The sequence below is a fragment of the Epinephelus fuscoguttatus genome, linkage group LG8 (genome assembly GCF_011397635.1).
Source record: "Epinephelus fuscoguttatus linkage group LG8, E.fuscoguttatus.final_Chr_v1".
Lineage (NCBI taxonomy): Eukaryota > Metazoa > Chordata > Actinopteri > Perciformes > Serranidae > Epinephelus > Epinephelus fuscoguttatus.
The window spans coordinates 23,863,588-23,887,127 of NC_064759.1; the positions used below are offsets into that span (position 1 = coordinate 23,863,588).

Below are 23,540 nucleotides of genomic sequence, written 5' to 3' on the forward strand. Positions count from 1 at the left end.
CAGATTGTAAACATGTCTCCATTTCACAACAAAATAATACAGATGATTAGATATATTAACACAAAGAGGGTAACAAGGAAGAGTCTTTTCAACATCTTAAAACAGGGGCTAGTCTCTTCCATGTTGCAGTAGAGCACACTTTTTCCATGTTCCTTTACACAAAACACACTCTGCAACACTTTACAGGTTAGTAGATGTTACATGTTTTGACATGATGCATGATTGATCAGGTAGTCCAGATTAGACAGTGAGGACCTCAATTTAACGAGGAAAATCTTCGTCTTGAGAAGACTGAAAAAGACTAATACCGGACTGCAATGAAGAAGAGACATTAGTTACTTGGCTATTCTGATATAATGAAAATAAAAGTAGGATTTTATAATAGTACTTACAAGTGCACGGGCCTTCTTCCGGGACTTCTTGGTATATGCTGTTGACTCGGTTTGAACGATCTGTGAGATAGAAAGTCATCCATAAGCAAGAGAGGTCACAGTGGCTTGACTGAAGAAGTTAGAGAATAGCACGGTGCATTGCTCACCTTCTGAAAGTGTAAGACTCACAATCTCATAACCACCAAGAGTACCTGATCGAAGACAAGAGAACATGAAGCTACGATAACACTTCACTGCAGCCATTTGCTTTCAACATTAATGAAGACATAGATCAAACCTCCTGGGTAGCTCAGGGTCTGCTGTGGCACTCTGGGGGTGTTACATCTGCGGTAAATGAACAGTCCTATCAGTGCAGCCATTATGGCAATCCCAATAATGACTGAAGCTACCACTGCAATAAATGCTCCACTGCTCTCCTCTTTCTCGGGTTCTGAAATAATCTCAGTGTTTGTCAGTGTTGTCAGTGCTAGGGAAGACAGGAAACAGATCTCAGTGATAAAAACACCATTTAATTGCAGCTTAATTAAGATGTACAGTATTTTTGGAATACCTGGAGCAGTTGTGGTCACAGCAACATCTTCCACTTCTTACAGGAAATAGAAAAGTTACATAAGAGTTATGCATATTGTCATTTGCTGTCAGATTTACCAAATAGTTTAGAATCTTACCTTGAACCAGTAGCTTAATGTCAAAGCAGCGCCGAGTTTGTCTAAGCATGTACTCACATCTGTACCACTGACTGTCACTGTAATTCACAGACTGGAAAGCTAATGCGGTCTCATTAACTACAACCCCCTTAGAGGTGATAGGTACAGGCTTGCCTCCTATTAGCATTGCCCAGGAGATATTTTGGGGTCCTTGTTGTTTTGATGTTATTTCCACTGGACAGTTAAGGTTAAAGGGTGTGCTGGGTGCTGCTGTCACTGCTGCTGGCACTTTGCAGTCTGAAAGAGGCAAATTTATGTTATAGTACATGAGTGGGATTTATTTATAAAAGAGCAAGAATAAAGAGAATATAATGTGTAGTATTACCTCTTACTCTTAAAGATATGTTTTTCACAAGAATGCATTCCCAGCCTTGCCAGATTTCACATCTGTACAGTCCCTCATCAGATTTTCGTGACTTTGTCAGAGTGACAGACATTTGTCCATTTGCATCAGCCTTCAATTTTACACGTTCGGCATCCTGGAATTCAGGCGTTTCCGGCCTGGCAAAGATAACCTTCATCCGGCTGGCATTTGTGGCATTAATCAGTTTGAATCTGAGGCAGCTCTTTGGATCCATTACATTAGAATCAGCACAAGGGAGAGCTACATCTTCTTCTTGAGAAACAACCACAGGCATAGATGGGCGCTCTTTAAGAAATAAAGATTAGACTCAGAGCAGATATTGTATGTAGGGATTTGAGAAAGCGTACACCAAATACTTCCTCTGTCACAGAAAAAACATAAAATACACACTGAATGTGGTAAAAAAGATTCAGCCTACTCACCTTTGCACGCTGATATGACTGTCAACAGAACTGACAGCAGGAGAACCTGTGGATTACAATGTGCCATTTTCTTTGCAACATAGCAGTGTGAAGTGACACTTAATCTCCTCTGTACTTGATTGTTCTCCACATATTCTCAGTTCTCTAAGTCACACAGAAGTCTCAATGTGAAACTACCTGCAAATACCAGCATTAGTTTTTGTTCTGTTTATTTAATGATGTGGCCAAAAGAGCCACCGTGTGGCCAGAAAAAGACACTACATCAAATTGACAAATGGACGTTTGTTAACCCATTGACACAAACAAATACAACATTTGGGTGCAAATATTTTTTGGAATATGTTCATTTGAATACAGAACAAATACAAGGTAAATATACATTAATTCTGAATTTGATGCCTGCAACATATTTGTAAAAAGTTGGGACAAGTGCATATATACCTCTGTGTTACATCACTTTGTCTTTTGCCAGCACTCACTCAAGAGTTTGGAACCGATTGAGGATTTGAAAGTGAAATATCTTTCTCAAGATTTACAAGCAGGCCTCCCAGAATATTTAAGATTTAAAGACTGTCTGTCTGTGGAAGAATGGGCCAGAATCCAACTGGAACACAGGAAGTATTCTGAAGTTGGCATTGCAAACAAAGGCTTCAGTATTAAATACATTTTATTAACAAATGTATTAATAATTATAATACATATTAGATACACATCATGTAACACCGCTTTGGTGTCAAACAAGTTTGAAATATGAAATTCAGGCTTGTTAATTTATGATTTACGTTTTTTGAGGAACAGGAAACATTCTCCCAGATGATTCAGAGCAGTTCTTATACCAAATTGCTCAAATTGTCGAGGTGCCCTTGAGCAGCTGACACTGACTGTGGCTGCACTGGGCAGCCTCCAAGTGTGCATGAGTGTGAACAGTGCATTTCTGAAAAAGGGAACATCACTCACAGTGAGAGTTTCCTGAGTAATGACAGCTTACAAAAATAGATGTATCTTTAATTCAAACATGCCGTATAAGCAGATTATTTCTGCAGAGTAACGCGTATTGCTCTCTTTTTCCATATACAGTTCTCCTTGCTGTATCACTCTTACTTCCTTATTTACAATGTCAGAGAGCAACACACACATATTTAAACTGTTGGATGTTGAATGCATCACTTTTCTGCATAGAGTGTGTTAGAGCTTATTAATTTGAATGACCACTTCCTGGCCATTACACAGCAGGTATTCTATATGCAAACTCCTCGTAGTGAGCAATTCAGCAGCGCCTTGTCTTTCTGTGTCTTGTCAAATTTAGACTATGTGAGTATTACCATGTGCATTCTCCTGTTGACCTCAGTTTTACTGCAGCCCTAAATACTACAGAGGAACCTCACTAATGCTAACTGAAACTTTGTGACTCCACTTCCTCTTGTGGCTCCATTTAGAGAAACACCATCATAGCTTTTCACACTCACTGTGTTCACAAGCTCTCAGCACAGTGCATAGAAATGGACAGCTCTGCTCAAGGTTAGTTTGCCATACCTCTCCTATACAAGTCTGATTGTCATTTGACTATTTTTTATTTATTATTATTATTATTATTTATTTATTTATTTACAAATTGTCTTGTGTATTATTTCACAGGAGGTAAAGCATATGGTATCCTCAAGTCTCAACAGGAAGAAAGACTGAACGCCATCAATGAGGTGAGTTGATATCTTTAGACAAAGATCTCCATTTTGGGATCATTTTCTACACACGGGGGCTTTGAACAAAAACATGACACCTGTGTGATACCAATAATAAAATGTCTGATTTTCTGGTGTCATTTACTTATCACTCCCCTAGGCATTTATCTCAGATCCCAAGTATGTTGATGAGGAGGACCTTGGCTCAAAGCTTGAAATGTTTAAAAGTGAGTATTCAACGGTTCAGTTGATTTGTTTTACTACTTAGGACGCAGCCAGGCATTTTGAAATGACATTGTAATATTTTCTTTACAGAGAAGTACATGGAGTTTGATCTTAACGACAAAGGAGACATAGGTAAAAATACACCAGTCTTAAAGCCCTTGAATATCTTTAGCTTTGCAACAGCTTTACAAATTATAATATAGGCACTTTTTACTTATTTGCTTTCTTTTAACTACCAACTTTACAGATTTTATGGGGTTGAAACGAATGCTGGAAAAACTCGGATTGGCCAAGACTCACTTAGAGCTGAAAAAGATGATGTCAGAGGTTGTTGGAGGGACATCAAAAGAAACCATCAGTTACAGCGACTTCCTGAATATGATGCTGGGAAAAAGGAATGCAATTCTAAAACTGTGAGTACATACTGGGCAATTCAGAGGATGGGTGGAGATCCAAAGTTAGGTCACATGAGGATTAAAGTTTAGGGGAGAATAAGTCCCCAAATGATTAAGAAAAGATAAATTTGTATGAAGGTATAGTTGGTGATGATGGCCTTGAGCCTATAAGTCTAGCTGATAAGTTTGTTTCTCAATCCATAAAGGTATGATAATTTTTTGATGTAAAATAGTATTTTCTACAGTCTAAGGTAATGTCTTGTATAGCAGCTTATATGTATTTGTATTCTTTTAAGGATCTTGATGTTTGAAGGCATGGGAAAGGAACAGGAGCCCAAAGATACTGCACCACCTTCTCGCAAAACCTTTTCAGACCTGCCCTGAAGGAGCGAGCCCATCCCACGAATGGACTGTTTTCAGATTGAAACATCAACTAAATGCTTTGAAATTCATGTCAATAGGAAAAACATAAACATAATGTGAAATATGCAGCTTTTTTTAAGTATTTGAATTGACTTAAAAAAAGAAGTTTTGTATGAATCCAACCACAGTACAGATTTCTCACTTTATAGCCAACTTAATGTTTTATAAGTGCTGTAGTACCATAGTCAGTTGAATATACATGTATTGCTTTAGTTGCTTGCTTAAACACATCACATATTCTACTGATGTATGGACTCTACGTGTGAGTGGCTATTATCACATCAGACGAAATACCCTACTGTTGTTGTAAAAATATAGGAACATCATTGTGCATGATACAAGGTGTAGCCCATCTTTTTGAAACATGTAGGCCTAATGTTTAAACATATTTATTAAAACAAATGCTCCACAACAAGACAGTCATAAATCCTCTTTTTGTTGGACATTCATTTAAAATGTAAATGGAAAGCAAAATGTATTTTGTTCCTTCCTTTTTTTTTTTTTTTTTTAATTAAAATGTGTTTTAATAAATCAACATTTTACACACTTCCTGTTTCTGACCACGACAACATGCATCATGAGGAACTTTATTTTGAAAAGTCGTTCTAACCGGAAGACATATTTGTCATAAGGGAAGCGAGGAGGGATAAACTAGCTAAGCTTGCAGTTGATGTGTTAACTAAGATAGAGAAGGGTGAGTAAAAGTACCTGAGTGTAAACAGTTCTGCACATGCAGGAGACATTACCTCTGAATATATAATGCAGTTAAAATAATTTATTACTACATTATTTATCTGTAACTAAATGTGTTAACGCCGGCTAACGTTAGCAAGCAGCTAGCTAGTAATCGCCAGCTAATAACGTAGGTAGCGTTAGCAGGTTAGAGACGCAAACTCAGAATAAATTCAAGATTACATGCTATAAAATTAAATATTTATTCAAAGTGTCTGAGATTACAGATTCAGATTGTTGCTTCTGTGGTGGAATAAAATGTTAAATCTGTGTTTGTAAAGTTACCATCCCAAGAAAATGAACTGCCGGTGTTAGCTTTAGCCACAGTTATAAAATGAATGTTGGTCCATCACAGCTCTGTCGTGTTTGTCAGGAGGATGAGCAGCTCAGAGGAGGTGTCCTGGATATCCTGGTTTTGTGGACTCAGAGGCAATGAGTTCTTCTGTGAGGTTAGTCCCCCTGGTTATTTTTAGATTAGAGCCTCGATTGCAATTTACAACCAGTTTGCATGTGACAACATTACGTTTTCTAACATTCACAGGTACACAAAGGAAAACCATTTACAGGGTTCCCACACAATTACATGGACAGAATGTCAAAAAATTTCCCATGGCTTTTCAAGGACCCATAGTAACATTTTACTAGACCATTCACAACCTGTAACAGGAACAGAACTTTACAGTATACACATATTATACACTTTAAACTACAGGCACAGTCAACACACTGCTTTAGAAGCACTTTGGTACAATCCATGGATATCCTTTTAATTAACATACCCAGCAAGCCGTTCAGTATAGCCAACATGGGCAGAAAATTAAGAAACATACATGATGGTGAACAAAATGTTAACAGTTAAAAGAAAAAAAATAATCTGCCATTATGTTACAGGAAGATTACTGTAACAATTTAATTATGTGCTACAAAATTCCATAACTTTTCCAAAACTTTAAAAAATGTTCTAATTTCATGAGTTTTCCTGGCTTGGAAAATAAAATTGTGAAATTCCATGAGTTTTCCAGGTTTTCCATGATAGTGGGACCCCTGCACAGACTTTTTACCACATTCTGAAACATTGAGTCTAAAATCATCTTCTTGCCACAGGCTGTCAGACTGCTGCAGGCCTTACAGACACCTTGCTCAACACAAACATACTCCTACATTTAAAGATTTCATAATTGTATATGGTTTATGCTGTATATTGTTGATACTATATTGACAATATTTTATTTATTATGTTTGATGCACCCTTGGACTTTCAGTGTTTATGTTTTTACCCTGTTTGTTTTCCCTGGTCCGTAAGAATCCAGGTTTCATTTCAGCTGTATTTTTATGGTTGAAATGACAAATAAATGTACATGTTCTTGCACTGTCGGTGTAACAGCACATCTCACATTTCTATAGCCATGAACACACACCTGCAGATGGCAACTATGTTTTACACAAGTTATTTTTTTGGGTCAATAGTGATGTGTGTCATTTGATGGTTTCACATTAAGACCTATATTTGAAGGGGAACTACATCTGTTTTCAAAATTCATATGTTATTCACCATGATCTGGGACAGTCCAAAAAATTTGTAAAATGAACAACTCAAATCCAAAAGCTGGAGTGTTAAATCTTAAATGTCTAATGTCACAGGGTATAAAGTCTGAAGCTGCTCCACTGACAAGGAATTGGGGAAGATGTTATAAATGACACTGAGAGCACCCAGAGGAATGTTCTGGGTATATGGGTACATTTTCTGTTTCAGAACAGAGAACACTACAATACAGTAAAGCTCATTTAGGTATTAAAAAAAGAAAAACATTTTATGGGTCCACAAAAACAGGCTCCCATTCATTGTCGATGGATTGAGACTTACTTCTCTGGTTTTTGGCTTTGAGAGAGAGTAGCTCGTTCAAGTATTGATCGAATTGACTAAAAAATATGCATACAGGTTTTATTTCTTATATATTGCTGCTTTTGCTTTGCAATGGGGGATGCGATTTAAAATTGCTGTGTCAAGTGTCAAAGCTAAACAATTCAGTTCAATGCAAACAACCGTTCAGTCAGCACTTCCCTGTTACAGCCACTTCCCTCTGCTGTTTGTTACTTATCTGTTCCACTGAAGCACATGAGGCCTTCTCACTCAAAAAGCACCTGAGGGAGACATGTGAAAGGAAAAACACTTTAAATAAAAATACTCTGAATTGTATGGTAAATGTAGGCATCAATGTGAATTACTCTGGTTTGTCTGATTAGCACTCACACAATCCAATTCTAATTTTAACTCCTTGCTTTCTTCATTGGCAGCATCTAAGTAATCCCGTTAAGCTCTTGCGTAATGCTTCCTTACCAGTGTGCTGTGGCAATGTGCTGCTGCTTGCAAGAGTAATTAATGCCATTAATAGCCTTTCATTGTCTTCAATCGTGTGTTACAGGTTGATGAAGACTACATACAGGACAAGTTTAACCTGACAGGTTTGAACGAGCAGGTGCCTCACTATCGCCAGGCCTTGGACATGATTCTTGACCTGGAGCCAGGTGAGAATATCAAGGAAGTAGCTGCTCCAATATGAAATAAAATAAAAGCTCAACTCTTTAACTGCCTAAATCATTTTAATTTGACAGATGAGGAGCTTGAAGACAACCCCAATCAGAGTGACTTGATAGAGCAGGCAGCGGAGATGCTCTACGGGCTCATTCATGCACGTTACATCCTCACAAACAGAGGCATTGCACAGATGGTAGGTTATTACTTCATAATCTCACATTCTTACATACTCCATGACGTGAGTCAACAGTGATTTCTAAATGTGGTGTTCTCCACAGTTGGAAAAGTATCAGCAAGGGGATTTTGGCTATTGCCCCAGAGTCTATTGTGAGAATCAGCCAATGCTTCCTATTGGTAAGTCTGACTTTTGTTTAACCTTTACATTGAAAAAAGTCTCCCTGACACAAAACCCATGCTGCACCTTTGACCTTTGTCAGTGGCTACGAAGACATAGGGCTGTTTTTACTTCTCTATTTTGTGCCTCCTCGTCTCCTTCGTCTTCCTGCCTGTGACGCGGATAATCAATTGACCCTTGCACACAATTGATCGCACTATCTTGAGGGATGTATGGGGGTCAACGGTGCGGGACATACTGAACCGACTAGGGCGGGACATGCTGACCAACTGCCGACAGTCGGCTTGGCGTGTCAGGGCCTTTAGTCACCTCCTCTGCTCGCATCATAGGTGGGAGGGACTAAGATGCAAACAGAAGAGGCAAGGAAAATAACTGATTATGTGCAAACTGAAATTTCAATATAGGTCCGCTTCGAAGTCCCTTCTTTACGCTGCCTTTGCTTTTTACACAAACCAGACAATGCTGGCACAATGCTGCCTTATTGTGTGATTTTTATACAGCATGGCGGCATTCCAGAAGCAAAAGAGGTGTGATTGGCGTGGCCGGTAACACAACAGCCTTGACCTCATGTGGCATGTAACATATGCATCAGCAGCATTTAATAAACAATATCAATGGCGTAACATTGATAGAACAATTATTTACCGTTACTATTACATGGCAGCTGATCTTGTCCTCTGCTCAGAGTGTGAAGAGCTCCTGGGCTTCATTGTTTTCCCAATTTGCATACAATTTCAGCTGCTGTTCTTCTCCTTCGAGTTAGCTGCTAACTGGTGTTAGCTGCTTTTTAAATGTACCGAGGGTGGGTCGTACAAATTACATGTCGTCAAAATGTCGTACCAGTCCCATCCATGGTCCTGTCCTCCTGGCTGTCACATTTATACAGACATCAATTCAGTGATCTTACAACCTCTACGGCCGGCTTAAAGGCGAGACAACTCTGTACCCCCAATTAGCAATTGTACATTTTATAAAGAACGGTGAGGCAGAATAATGGCACAACACTCCCGCCTTGAACAGGCAGTGTAAAAGGTGCTTGAGAAATAAGAAGAGGGGATACTCACCAATCTCTTCTCCGCTGTAGGTTTGTCAGACATCCCTGGAGAAGCCATGGTGAAGCTTTATTGCCCAAAGTGCATGGATGTTTACACCCCCAAATCCTCCAGACACCACCACACAGATGGAGCCTACTTTGGGACAGGGTTCCCCCACATGCTGTTCATGGTGCACCCCGAGTATCGTCCAAAGCGACCAGCCAACCAGTTTGTGCCAAGGTGTGTTTGGCCTGACACTGATGTTATTTATTGATAGCATTTACTTTAACTAGCATTAGCACTTTTAGCACTTTTATTAGTATGCTGCGACTAGCAACCAAAAGACAAATTTCCCTCAGAATGCAGTACAGCTATATATTTAACCTATTTCATATTTTTTTGATACCAACTAAAATGTATTGTCTAGTACTAAAAGTTGACACTATTTAATTGGTCAGATTTGTCTTATGTCATGATTTAAATTTAAGTTTGTTTTAATACCCATACTGAAACTTGTTTCGTCAGTGGTATCAAAAGATTTCAAACAGTACTCAGCCCTTGACCGCAGCAGTAAAAAGAAATTGCCTTCTTCCCAGGAAGTGATTGTAATTCAAGTTTGTTTGTATTTTCAGGCTATATGGTTTCAAAATTCACCCGATGGCTTATCAACTCCAACTTCAGGCTGCGTCGAGTTTCAAGAGCCCAGTCAAGACAATTCGCTAGAACTCCACTTTAACGAACACAGTGGACTTAAAAGACTTTGTTGTTTACTACTTGTTTGAAGGAATGGATTAAATATTCCCACTGAATGCCTGTACAGTTTCCCCAGCTCCCCTCTGTGTTGATAGACCCTCAGATTCATTTCTTCTCATTTAGTAAAACACTGTTACAGTTGAGCAGGTTAGTTTTTCTGCATTAAACACGTACTCCTGATACAATGTTTGACTTTAATTGATGTCAGTCCATCTTCTCACATTTTAGGGGTTGTTTCTCTGAAACAGAAAAGTGGCTTTAACTCGATGATAACGAAGGCTACAGTGTGCTTTGTGGCTTAATCACAGGTGATTGAATGTAACAGTGAATCTCGCCACCAGCCAGACAGGTTTGCCTTATCAATGATACAGTCGGTCAGTACTTTGGAAAGTTGATCAGATCATATGAACTTGTGCTGCAGAACAGATTTTGGAATGTGCATTAGATTTTATTTGAATACAGCAATATGTGTAAATATGATCAGGTGCTATTTCCAAGAGACAACAGATACCAAATTAAAGCTAGAGAGCAAGAACTTATCTTAAAAATGGACCTATGCTTGATTTTATTATTACGCTGTTCAGTTTTCTTGAAGTTCAGTGGCTGTGTGTGTACTTTATTGTTTATGCAACTGTAACAATATTTTCCTGATAAGCCTGTGTTTGTAGTTTCATCATGTTTACATTATTATGGTATTTACAATCTTGACAGATGAGACTTTTTTTCCTCTCTACAGTTTGGTGTTGATTGAATATGTGGCGACATCTACGGGGAAGCAAGTGAATGCCATTAAATATTTATTTCTTACCCAGATCTCTTTCTTACTTTTCAAGTCGTACGCTTCACAAACAGACAGCCCAATAAAATGCAAAATAATGCATATTTTATTTTTTCATAAAAAGACAGGGATAAGTCACAAAGCAACAATATTTTCCATTTTCTAAAAACTATTTTCTTCATGTGAAATTCTACATTTTTCTTCCAGGAGAGGTTTCTGTTGTTGTCCATGTAGCTACAATACCAATGGCTTTTTTTGGGTTAAAAAAGTTTGCTAACAAACATGCTATCTAAAAAGGGATTCGTATATATTTTAAGCATTTTCTCTTCTATGGAAAAAAGCACAGGAAACAGCAAGTGAGAGCAATCTACTTCGACTATGTGGTAAAAAGGCTTTACAAACTTGGTTGATAATTAATGCAATTATTTCACATTGTGACATCTCTAGTTGGAAGCCTGGAAACCAGCTTGTGTTGAAACATCACAGTACATCAAATCACACGAGACGGTTCCTACTTTACAAATAAATTACTGTATAGTAGAACATGTAAAAAAGACAACTTGTGCTCCTATGAGAGAAAAGCCACATATACTGGGACAGCTGCCTTCACCTCTTACATGTGTGGTTACTGTGACAGACAAGCTTTGCATTTATTGACCTCACTTGGCTGAACATAAATGTACATTTAAAGTCGGGATGGATATACATATATATGGACATTCCTCGTACAATCATATGGAGGTCTGTAGTCTTACAAAGAATATCAAAACCTGAGATAAACAGACCGAAGCGTGTGAAACTTTTCTTGTCAACCAAATATATTCAAAGCTTTAATGACATCTATGCTACTGAACAAAAACAGGGCTGAGGGAAGCACTCCATTGAAATCGTGAAAGGTGTCATAAACTTGGTGGACTACAAGAGGAAACGAGTAAGAATGATTCAGGGTGTCAGGCAAGACAGGTAAGCTTAAGTAGAGACCTCAAAGTTCCGTGAACAGCACAATGGTAACCTACAATTTATAATGAGCAGATGGATGAATAACTTAAAAACCTCAAATTTTGTACAAATACTATAAAAGCATCAATTCTATAAAATAGAGAAATATTTCAAAATAGATCCATATTTAATTCAAACTTTACAACAATGTTTAGGCTACTGGTTCCTGGCTGGTTAGGGAAGAAATGATTTTTTATGTTTTTCTTTTTGTACCTGAGCAGTGAACTACGCCAAACAACTGTCCAAATTTGAGCACAGAATATCTTTGTTCACATATCGATGTGAGGTATGTCATTTTTAAGAAAGACGTCGCTCCTGAATTAAATAGACAAGTAAACAACGACAAAAAGAATTCCCTTGAATGTAGTCTTAACGTTCCCCGAGCAGCACCAAGGGAATAAATGCTGATGATGGTGTCTAAACTACAGTGGAAACAGTGCATTTGTATAAAATCAACAACGTAAAAACCACTAGGAAAATAAAAGCATTTAAAAGCAAACGTAACTGAGATCACTCAACTGAAAATGCTGTTTTTTTTGTTGATTTTTCTTACCGATAAAAGTCTTTTCACTAAGCTTTTCTTAACACCTGGATGAGTATTTGTGCAGCCCTCCTCTACCTACAACTGAAAAACAAAAATAAACAAAGAGGATCTACTAAGATTTATCTACTCAGTTAGGTGCAGATTTATGAGATATTTCCTTTTGGATATGTGTGCGCAGATAGAGCTGGTCAGAGTGTGTCTGAGGTGGAGACTCAAAGGAATAAATGCAGGTGGTGATTCAGTTACAATGCTGATGCTCCGCCGTCTTTCCCCTGCAAGACAGACATTATGTGCACTTGTATTAGTCTTAATTTCAACAGATGGTACTTCATGAAAACTTTGGACACAGCTAGGAAAGATGTTTTTTCCCCATTTCCAGTCTTTATGCTAAGCTAAGCTAACGGTTTCTTGGCTGTAGCTTTGTATTTACTGGATGGGATGAGATCTGGATGGGATGGATATAAGAGTGGTACCAATCTTCTCATTTAAGTCTTAGCAAGAAAGCAAGTTAGGGTATTTCCCAAAATGTCAGACTCTTGCTTTAATCAGGGTTTCTAAACATTTTTCATTTCAAATTAACATACTTTTCTAGACTCAAATTCCTAGACTTGTTGGTAGATTTTTCATAAGATATTTGACATTTGAGTACAAATAGCTAGATGTTTATTAAGTAAATAAATGGTTTTAAATTAAAAAAAATCAGCTGTTAAACTTAATGTTTACACACACAGCTATGAAGGTACAGTTTCCTTACACAGAAAAGACAGTCTATTTACTTTTCTGATAATTACATCAATGAATAAATAATAAATGTTCAGACAAACTTAGTATTTGGATTTTTGTGATGCTGTCAGTCTATGCAATTCAAACATTTTTCCGCCTTTTTTTTTTCAAAATAATTTGGCCATGGATGTCCCGATTTGGTACAGTTATAGAGGCAGAGCTCTTTTGCAGGCCGTGATGTATAGGTGTAGAGGCATAGGAGAGCGCGTTCAGTTGCAGCTTGCTTATGATAACATCAAGCTCACTCTGGCCTGCACTCTCTCACACAGTGGTAAACATCTTGGCTGCACTGGCTGCCTCCTTCAGACGCCATGAAAAACACTCTGCTTGTGTGATCATTTTACTTTTTAGAAATTCTGAACTTCATATTTTAAAAAAAAAAACAAAATAGGGTAAATAGTCTGGAAACACAAATTTTAACATGCTCCCCTTTGTTTTCTTCCAAAATTACCCAGACCTGGAAATGACTGAAATCAAATCCCATATTTTTCCATACTGCGTAGGGGCAAGGGTTGTTCCTAACGACTTAAACTTAGAAGTTTAACAGACTAGTCGACTAGTCTGGAAGTAAGAAAACACTCATGCTGACTTTCCTTTAGTTATCTTAACAATAAGTTTAACTGACTGGTATTTCTGGCGCCGACTAGTTGATTAAAAATTGCTATCCCTGCTGATCTGGCACATCCTTAGTAGGAAACCTGGTTTAATATTCTGTATATTACGGTTCTATGTCATGAGCTGAGGGTTTGTACCTTGTCTTGGTCGATGTCAGAGTCCGCAGTTATGACAATCCTCTTCTCCACACGAGTCTCTGTAGATCCACTTTTCACTACCTGGTGGAGAGAAGAAAAATTGAGAGGCAAATAAAATAAAAGGCAAATAAAATAAAATAAAATGAAATCAATATAACACAGATCAAAGTTTGTCCTGCTGACCTTTGAGATGTGAGTGGTAGTGGTGGTGACTGTGGTGCCACTGGTGGTCTCTGAGCTAACAGTCTTGGAGCTGGACACAGTTGTGTTATCTTTGTCCTCGTCTGTCCCATCAACTGCCACCTGAGGAAAAAAAAAAAAAAAAAGACCAAAACAGGTAGACTGAGTGATCATTTTTAGATAATGCGACCCTGAGCTTCAGCCAGGGAAGGTGCAGTGCTGTCTCATGCTCATTTTGGAGCCCCTGGCCTGGTCCTCCCTGCACTGCTTGCTCTGTAGTGTTGATATCTCCTCCATGCATACAGACTGCCTCCAGCTGAGACATCTGGGCTGAGCAGGTGCTGGAGCCCCTACCTTTGAAGACTCATAGATGAAGGTCTTGGTTGGGACGATAGGGACCTCTGTGGTGGTGATGCCACTGGGTGAAGAATTGGAGACAGCTGTGATGGTGATTGTCTGAGTCTGCACCAGAGGGGGCTGTGGATGGGAGCATAGCCCCATGAGTGGCTGTTTAACCAGACACTTTTCACCTCACCGCAACCAATTTGTTTCACACCATGCGTTCCCTGATAAGCCGTTGCCTGTGTGGAGTGATTGTCACCACAACAGCCCTTTTTTCCCCTCACCAGATTTGTTAAGGATTTTTGGAAATAACAGAATCACCTTGTTATTTCCCTTTCCCACCACCAACAAAAGAAACGGGGAGACAGAAAGCCATCATAGGCTGGAAAGTTCATGAAAGTTAATGTGTACATTTTGTGGTGGAGAACAAAGCGCTAGTGTTACAGCAACCCATCACCATAGCTGAGAACACACCCCTGTGCAACACCTCTGCAGCAACCAAACTGATATCCGAATGAGGCGGATACTTCACTAGGCACTTAACAGATTCACAAGTTTTATAGCGGTGCTGCAGAGGAGTGAGCGAGTGTGGCAGTGTTGAAATCACACAGAGGCCAAGCAGAGACAGAATCAGCGTCACCCTGAGGAGGCTACCTGGAAGCAGCGTACGACCTGTGGACCATCGCTCCTGAAATAAGAAGCTGGGGAAGATCCAACTATCTTTCCAGAGCCCTCTGACGCGTCTGGATATGATTCTTCTTCCTCCTGGATCCCATCTAAAGCTCTACAGCAGGGGTCGAAGGGGGGAGGCAGCTGCGCCATCTCCACCTCTACGATGGGCACCAAGGAGGTCTCAAAAACTACAACCTCTTCCTGATCACATGACTCTTCCTCAAGTGGAGCACCGGGGGCTTCAACACTATCAGGCTCACTCTTGTGGCTCACAGCGGGACTTGGCACGCCTGAAAAGCCCAAATTGCTGCTGGTTTCCTCGTGTGCAGTCTTTGTCTCTGCACCACTGCAAAGGGGACTAAGGCACACACTCTAAAAAAGACACAACACAGTCACTACGTGATCATGGGCACTACTTACACAGATTATAATGCATGCATGTTAAAAATATACAACTGTATGGTATGTACAGTGCAGTATCCATTTCATGAGGTGCTACAGCTTTTCTTTGGCTTGTATTAAAATCTATATGACAGAAACAACAATTTTTAATGCCACAGCTTTATGGGTAACTTTAGTATGTTTCAAGCTGGACTCTTTTTTACCATGTTTTTGTGTACTGTCGAGGTGACTAATGGGAGCAACAACTTTTGAAACTGGTCCAGGAAAGCCCCAAAATTACAACAGCCAAACCCACCATTCAAATTCCATTCAAATAAACAGCAATTTTGGCGTGTTTCTGGTTACACAAAAATGATTTTCACCCTTTAACAAAAAGGTCTATCTTGGTGGGGATCCTTTCCACAATGTTGTTAGACACTTCAAATAATAATCTGAGCCCGTCAGTAGTAAAAACAAGCACTTCTAGTGGACATAAGTTGACAGTGCTCAGTTGTCTGCATTGGAGCCTGTTTCGTCTCGCTTAACCCTGGACCCATTTTTAAATACTGTTGTTCTGATTAGTCACTTAGACAAAAAAACAGGGAAACACAGCATTAAAAAAGAAACAAAGTTGACCCTTTAACACAATCTTATTGCAGACCATGTCCATATTCCTTCATGACCACAGTGTGCCCTTTTCCTAACTGCTCCACATGACGCATGCTGATAAGTCACCAAATAACATGGATACTGAATACAGGTGTTGCTCCATATTCTTTATTTCATCTGTGAATAAAACTCAGCATGCATCAGAATGAAAGAGATGTTGTTGTTTTTTTGCTTGAATATTCTTTCAGTCAGGAGGGACTGCATAAACGACACGCCACTCACACTACTTTTGTTCGACAGTCATCCCCTAAAACATGATTTAATATCATTTAAATAAAATCATAAACTTGAGTAACAATTTCAAGGAGCAAACAATCGTATCAACTGTATATGGAATGCCTTTTATTCTTTGGTCAAAGTTGATTGTCAAAAACATCATGCAACAAGGAATCTCTTGCAGTTGCTACATACTGCCTCGCCAAATACTGGTGAAGGACAAAGAGGTTAATAGGTATTACAATAAAGCTGCCTCGAGGTCTCCCATCACAGGAAATACCATACTGTGACAAAGAAAGTTTCCCAGTAACTTGACTGCCATCTTCTAGTGCTTACTTAATGTGGAATCAGGAAAAAAGTTTGTGTATCCAAAAAGTCACATCACAGTGATCAGCTTAGACATTATCTTTTAACAACCGACAATATAAACGTACCTCAAATTGTGTATAAAAGCAGGCTCAAAGTGATATGCTCAGACATTGAAAGCCTTTGGATAAAAGTCAGTTGTTACGCTGTATTGGTTGATTTAAAGTCCAAAAAACAACACAGAAAATGCAAAAGAGTGGTGGCTTGATTGTCATTTCCAGTCCTAATCAACGAGTCTTTGGAGAACAGGTCTGTTTCTGGCTGGAGAAACCAGGTCAATTGTGCAGCAGTGGGAAACAGAAGCAATGAAAATCTTGTCCCAGAGAGGCCAGAAAAAAAGGGGCAGCTTCTCAAGTGGAGCAGAGGATGAGAGATGAAGAATGCTACGGTGATGTTGAAGAGGAGGCGAAGGAAGGAGAGGAGGAGAAGAGAAAGCTAGAGGTTGATGGGTAGATGGATTAGGTGCGGTCTCCGCAGGTCACACTCACACCTGTGTGGGATTTCCGCAGGGTCGAGACGGCCCCTCAGCTGCGTTTGGAGTAGAAGTCGAGCAGGGGGCCGCGAGGGAGGCGGATGACAAACTGAGGGGGAGGAGGAGGAGGAGGAGGGAAGAGAGATGACAGGAAGGACTTTTGAAATGTTTGCAATGGCCGAAAATTAACTGAAACTTGTAAAAGCTAGAGCTGTACAATAACTGATTACTGAAAACTACAAAATGTGATTTTTTTCAGGAATTTATGTTGTCCAGAGCACGGAAATGTTAGCGGCACATGCATTTTAACATGCATCTTTGCATTGTTTCATGTCCAACATCATTTTTTTTTTATAAGAAGACAGAAAGCCATCCACACTTGTAGTATCTTTTTTAAAAGGGGTGCATTCCATACATTTTTAGATGAATCTCAGTAGCTGATGTCAACAGTGTCAGTGCAGCTACAATGATTTGGGCCTCTAGCTCGAGGATTTCAGACTGGTGAAGACTAGCACCGACTCTGACCTGCCTGTATTTTATAATTTTTAAAAAATAATTTTTCTATGGTTTGGATATTCCTAGGCACAGCGTGCAGGTGAGGTCGAGAATTAATAAAAAGATAGCAACCATGTGCCAGACCATAAGCAGCCCGCATCCCACAGGAAGCTACAAAAATCGCACTGAAAACACAGCACTGACACAGCACTGAAAACTAAAATTACTGGCATGCAGTTGTCGTCTCTGCGAGCCAATCAAGTTGCAGTTACAATTTACATGCAAAGACGCAAAGATGCTACATATTCTAAAACATGGATGCTTTATACACATCTTCAACCCATCAGCACAGAAGATCTAAACAATCAGCACAATTTTAATTTGGGCAACCTACATTAGTATCACTAATTCAGTATCTGACTTAATGTCTCCCCTTCTGTTCCTGATATATAAAGGTGTTTTTGCAGAACAATATGATGTCACAGTGAAGCTGACCTCATGACCTTTGGGATATAAAATGCCATCACTTCATTTTTTATTCTATGTCATTTGTGCGAAACTTTGTCACAATTAGCGTGAATTCTTGAGTTAGTGCCATAAAACAGTTCAACTGCTGAGTCCAGTTGGACGTTTGTGCCAAATTTGAGGAAATTCCTTCAAGGCCTTCTAGAGATATTGTATTCACGAGAATGAGACGTACGTACATATGTGCCTGTGTGGACAAACATGGATGGACAACCCAAAAACATAATGCCTCCGGCCACAGCTGTCGCTGACATGAAGGCATAAAAACACAAAAGCAGATAGTCGAAACACCCATCAGACAAAGCTTGTTCCCAAATGAGAGTGAATCTGGGGTTGGCTTTTGCTTGTACTTTTGCTGGCGAGCATTTTTTTTTTTTTCTTAACAATAACTAACAATGCCTGCACAGTAGACCTTTAACTACCCAGTGCAGTATTGTGTTTGAGTGGTAAGTGTATTTTATCTGTCTGAAGGCTGCTGCATAGCAGTTATGAAATGAAAACTTCACTAATTTGAAGTAACAGGTCAGGAAGTAGCTGGACCAGTTCTGCTGCTGCATGTCAAATGTGCAAACCAGCGATATTATCAGTGTTTACTCTTCTCACAGTTGGGTCAATACATGATTGAAGGTTAAGTACAATGACAAACTGGCTTGTAAAACTGAGCACGAACAGTATTGTGTCCACTCCACTGGGCAAACAACATTTGACCGGTGTCATATTGTTGAATGCTTACATCAAAAATGTTGTACAATTGTTCTGATTCATCTCCTCACTACAGACGCTAAGCTGTCAGATTTGCTTTGCTTTGATTTTAACTCTAATGCATCCTGACAATATGATTTACTTGGGGCCATTTATCTCCAACTGTAAAAATGCTTTGTGTCCCAACAGTTAAGCTGCAGTTGTTAATCTCTCGCCAAAAGGCATGTGAAATGAACCTCGGTAGATTACACTTACACTTACATAGATTACTATGCAATTATATTAGTTTTATTGTGTGATCCTGTGATAGCTACATTATTTTTTAAAATAGGGAGAGTGGGACAAAAACTGCTGATACAACTGTGAATGAGGCCTTGTCTCTTTATGAGAAAACAAATGTGACTTGGAGGGAGCAGCAGCCAAAAAAGGTCAAAGCAGTGTGAAAAGAAAGGTGAGCAAAGCATAAAGTATTGAAAGCAGAAAGGAAGCTCATCAGTGAAGGTGGGACAGAGGAGAGGGGGAAAAGGTAAATTCTGCTCATTGTCAGCAGAACGTGCAGAAATTAATCGCAGAGTCATGCGGTAAATTTTCAATGTCAGGTCTGTCAGTCATGCAATACAAACACGTCAGGGTTCAGAGGCATCCGAGGCAGATGACATGAACCAAAGTGAGTTCTCAGAGAGTGGACAACCTGTCCCAAAGATGCCTCGCCCACATCAGTCTTTCAGTGACAGAACAAAAGTACAGACCCTATTCACAACAAGTCCAACAGCATTCTTCATACACATGCATGTGCTGCATACCACATGCTATCTCCTTGAATAGGTCCGTACATGCACACACGATCCACTGCACTCAGACTGTAAGAGAACCAAGAATGACAACTGGAAGAGCCTGATCCCTTCTTCTACCAATTTCTCTTGTATGAATATATTCATCATGTAAAAGAATAGAATCCAATGCACATATTCAAAGTTCAAAATTAAACAAACGTTTACAAATTACTATCAAACAAGACGTTAGCAAGAATTTCAGGTTCTTCTGTTCCATCATGAATCCATGCACACTGCTCATACCAGTGCATTGTTTTCCAATCGAGTACAATAATCTCTGAGCCATGGAAAACAAACATGATAACGCAAGTATAAACACAGCTTTAACCTAGTCAGCTCAGGAATTGTTAGTCTCCATGATAATTTTCTAATTCAGTTTAAATTAAAAATGTTTTGCTCGGTTAGCTCCAACTCCTGAACAGGCAGACTCAGGTTAAACCAATTAAAAAGGATTTGGTGGCGAGTGGTTTTTGTAGGAGACTTACCCCATCTGCACTGGGCAGAGGTTGACCATTGATGCCCAGGGTGCGGAACGGAGAGTGCGTGGAGAGGCGCTTGTCCCACTCACTGGGCCTGCTCTCCGGTGCGGCTTCCATGAAGTTCCTCTTCAGCTCGCTGATGTTGGCGTGATGCCTGAGCAGGTCCTCCTGAGGCTTTTCGAAATCCTATACAGAGGAAAGTCAAGAGGGGAAAGACCGTGTGTGTGTGTGTGTGTGTGTGTGTGTGTGTGTGTGTTGGGGGGGGGGGGTGTAATTGGAGTACAAAAACAATAAAGGGAGAAAAAATAAGAAGTCAAGCGAAGATGGAGGGTGAAAGTTGGATGGGGAAGGGAAGGGAAGATGAAGGAGATGTTTGTAGGTGGGAGAGATTAACAAACAAGAGGACAAAGACAAGTGGAGAAAAAGTTAGATCATGTTTTCTGTTGTTTTTGTACATTTTGTGTTGACTTATTTCTGATTAAATAAACAAGCGGAAGCAGGATTAATTGGTGATTCTAAAGGAATATAAATTAGAAGGGCCCATTAATCGTGATGACCACATTTAGTAATTTCTTGAGAGATTATCAACAACTCCTTTTCAAAATGAAAATCAAGTCTGGTGGCTGATTCATGAGACCAGACTTTGGTTTATAAAGGGAAGATTCAGAAGAGCCGGTGTCGTGATTTTTGGAGTTTGGACAGGAAGGAGCTATAAGTTACACAGCACAGCATTAGCCCTCTGAGACCTGTGGGGCCACCGATGATCCCAAATGACATTCCTTGTCAGTAGCGTTTAAGAGTCTGTCTAAAGCTAGAGTTATGATACTGGTATCATATGAAACTAGTAGACCTAGCCCGATGGGGCGTACCCCATAGTGAGATACCTAACTCATGTTATCAGAGAACCGGGGTTACGTTTGTAACCTAAAGATTTTTGCATGCAGTAAATGACATGTTATTTTTGCCTATTGCCAAAAAATGTGATTACTTCACAAAAACCACAGCATGCATTTCTCTACGGAGTTCCTCAAGGTCTTGGGCCTTAATGTGGTCATTTGCGGGATTTTTTTTCTACAATTTTCATCAATGCTCGAGTGGCAAAAAATGCTTATGTTTGCAACCAAAATACTGAATCGCCACCATATTGTTCTAAGTCCTAACACAGTCTTAACTTTAGATGTTCAAATAAACTCATGACGTAAACGCAATGTTTATAACAAATTTGTGACATGCAGTTCTGAGCTGCATCTTAAATTAATCTTGCTATCTGCTATCTTCCCTTAAAAAAGAAAAAAATGGGTCTGTGGTGGGTCTCAGAGGGTTAGTGGTCTACTATCGCATAGCATGTGGCCTGTAGCGAAACATGTTGTGAAAACAGGCTGCAAATCAAAGAGCAGGAGAGGTGATGAGAGTAGACATGGAACAAGTTGTCAAAGATGAAGCCTCAGTAGAAATGGAAACCTGTTCATTTAACACAAATGAACAAAAGCAACAGAAGCAGCACTCATTTGGCAACATTTAGCACCAAGTTGATCTTTTTAGAAATCTGCAAGATACCGACTCCCATTTTACCAAACATGCTGCAGACAATGATTCTAGTCAACGAACAGAAGAGTTGACTGTTAATTATGGCTTACTGTGGTGCTAAAGAGCAACTTAATGATAAGTGTTTATCCAAATGTCATTTCTTTCACATACAACAGCAAAGATGTATAATTATTTTAATTTTAAACTACTATGGTCAGAAGATTTTATCAGCATAACTGCTGAGAAAGTGCAATGCGTTACTGGCAAGTTAGAAAATGAGACGGAGGTAAAAGAGCAAAAGCAGGAACAGGAGAATACTGATGATCTGGAAAAACAATTATAGAAAAATGGAGCTGCTTATGAACTAGGGCTGCACGATATGCAGTGACATTAATTGTTGTGTTAATGATATTACTTGTGATAAATAAAGATATTAAAGTTGCTGGTTGAGTTATTTCCAACACTAAAAAAAGAATATTTATATTTCAAAGTGCAGTTTTCTACAATACTCTCTTTCAACTAACCAAAAAAGTCCCTGAGTGCAGTATCGCTATCTTTGACATCACGATAATGATAAAAAATGATATATTGTGCAGCCCTAATGTGAACAGTGACAGTTTAAGGAAGCTATGAACGGCAGCTTCCTTAACATTTTCTTATATACCAATGTAAGTGGAAGAATACCTGTACATAACCAAATACTTGTTTGTTGTACATTCAACAGCACTCTCCTGAAACAACTGGATTAGAGTTACGTTGCAACACACACACACACACACACACACACACACACAAACATTTATCATGTCATCTAAAGCCACTCATTAACGCTGGTGCAAAAAGTGTGAATCATGCCACATGCAAGCGTGATATTAAACAGCGGCCGTTGTGCCAAAGAGCAAGAAAATACAGACAGAGACTGACGTCTCCAAAAGGGATACAAACCTCCAACATTAAAAGGCTATGTCTTATATAAATTGAGTCACCCTCAATTTTCTTAGCTCTTTTCTGTGAAAAATGAAAAGAAAAAAAAAGTGTGGGTTTGTTTCAGTTCCCCTGTGTGCTGGCATTGAGCTGCCATACGTTGGACATGCATACTATGAAATTCACTCAGTGTTAATACAACAGACAAACAGAGCTGTGAGGAGTCTGCATGCAAAATAGTCTAAGACAAAGTGACCATAAAGGCCAATCTGCAACGTACTAACAAAACAATAAACCTAAGACTAAAGAGGACTGACGTAAGATTTCTACTCTCATAACGAAAAAGAAAAACGAACAGTGGAGTGACAGAAATGTGATAAAACACCAGTTATCATGCCACCTTTTTTTAGTAAAGTGCACAAATCTATAGTCATGCATGTGTGCATTCCAGGGTTTACAACAACAGCAAGCAATGAGAGGAAATGAATGCCTTTCCAACAGCTTATGTGTAAAAGCATAGTCTCTTTATATTAATGTCGTATTATTCTATTAACACCAGGTACTCAATGTTTACATATTCCATTTATTCATTTCTCTACCTCTTAAAATATATTTTATGTGCATCGAACCTGATGTGGATTTCATTTAAGACCTAGCCGTATGGAAGCACAACATGAGAAGAGGGTGAGATTAGTCTTTTGGATGAGAAGCTCGACATCATCAGAATGGAGGTGGAGAAATGGCTGCGGAAACGTATACGAGGCTAAAGAGTCTGACCTTTCGCATTCGCACCACCTCCGTGATCGACACCTCAGACTCGTGCTAGCCCGGGGAGGAGAGAGGGACACGAGTTAGCATCCTCTGCTTGTCGGCTTTACATCTCA

General features: G+C 39.4%; 4 protein-coding genes across 24 annotated transcripts in view; 2 read left to right on the forward strand and 2 right to left on the reverse strand.

Annotated features, from left to right (window-relative positions):
- Positions 1 to 4: 4 nt before the first annotated feature.
- Positions 5 to 2,064, reverse strand: LOC125893710 (uncharacterized). 4 transcript variants are annotated; one of them, XM_049584574.1, is made up of 8 exons: positions 1,886 to 2,062; positions 1,425 to 1,748; positions 1,061 to 1,336; positions 943 to 975; positions 670 to 858; positions 539 to 583; positions 393 to 452; positions 6 to 312 (listed from the first exon to the last, which is right to left on the reverse strand). In XM_049584574.1, the coding sequence occupies exons 1-8, from the start codon at positions 1,950 to 1,952 to the stop codon at positions 302 to 304; spliced, it is 1,005 nt and encodes a 334-aa protein (XP_049440531.1). In that variant the 5' UTR covers positions 1,953 to 2,062; the 3' UTR covers positions 6 to 301. The 4 variants fall into 4 exon arrangements, with proteins under 4 accessions (XP_049440529.1, XP_049440528.1, XP_049440531.1 ...); XM_049584573.1 differs by having other exon boundaries at positions 943 to 978; positions 1,886 to 2,060; XM_049584572.1 differs by having other exon boundaries at positions 5 to 312; positions 670 to 975; positions 1,886 to 2,064.
- A 1,048-nt stretch (positions 2,065 to 3,112) lies between these two features.
- On the forward strand, positions 3,113 to 5,144 carry LOC125893951 (allograft inflammatory factor 1-like). The gene is made up of 7 exons (XM_049584981.1): positions 3,113 to 3,196; positions 3,322 to 3,403; positions 3,521 to 3,582; positions 3,725 to 3,791; positions 3,880 to 3,921; positions 4,037 to 4,202; positions 4,481 to 5,144. The coding sequence occupies exons 1-7, from the start codon at positions 3,128 to 3,130 to the stop codon at positions 4,566 to 4,568; spliced, it is 576 nt and encodes a 191-aa protein (XP_049440938.1). The 5' UTR covers positions 3,113 to 3,127; the 3' UTR covers positions 4,569 to 5,144.
- Positions 5,145 to 5,224: 80 nt separating this feature from the next.
- LOC125893950 (casein kinase II subunit beta) lies at positions 5,225 to 10,824 on the forward strand. Its single transcript, XM_049584980.1, has 7 exons — positions 5,225 to 5,301; positions 5,713 to 5,788; positions 7,763 to 7,865; positions 7,953 to 8,068; positions 8,154 to 8,229; positions 9,315 to 9,504; positions 9,897 to 10,824. The coding sequence occupies exons 2-7, from the start codon at positions 5,717 to 5,719 to the stop codon at positions 9,985 to 9,987; spliced, it is 648 nt and encodes a 215-aa protein (XP_049440937.1). The 5' UTR covers positions 5,225 to 5,301; positions 5,713 to 5,716; the 3' UTR covers positions 9,988 to 10,824.
- A 54-nt stretch (positions 10,825 to 10,878) lies between these two features.
- Positions 10,879 to 23,540, reverse strand: part of LOC125893948 (uncharacterized) — a 42,061-nt gene continuing 29,399 nt past the window's right edge. For 11 of the 18 annotated variants that reach the window (XM_049584966.1, XM_049584965.1, XM_049584962.1 and 8 more), the window contains 8 exons: positions 23,434 to 23,478; positions 22,678 to 22,740; positions 20,212 to 20,391; positions 15,050 to 15,439; positions 14,408 to 14,530; positions 14,057 to 14,176; positions 13,874 to 13,954; positions 10,879 to 12,610 (listed from right to left, as the gene is read on the reverse strand). In XM_049584966.1, the coding sequence (XP_049440923.1) occupies positions 12,581 to 12,610; positions 13,874 to 13,954; positions 14,057 to 14,176; positions 14,408 to 14,530; positions 15,050 to 15,439; positions 20,212 to 20,391; positions 22,678 to 22,740; positions 23,434 to 23,478 (1,032 nt within the window). In that variant the 3' untranslated portion in view covers positions 10,879 to 12,580. The other 7 variants (XM_049584972.1, XM_049584968.1, XM_049584970.1 and 4 more) reach the window with 6 other exon arrangements.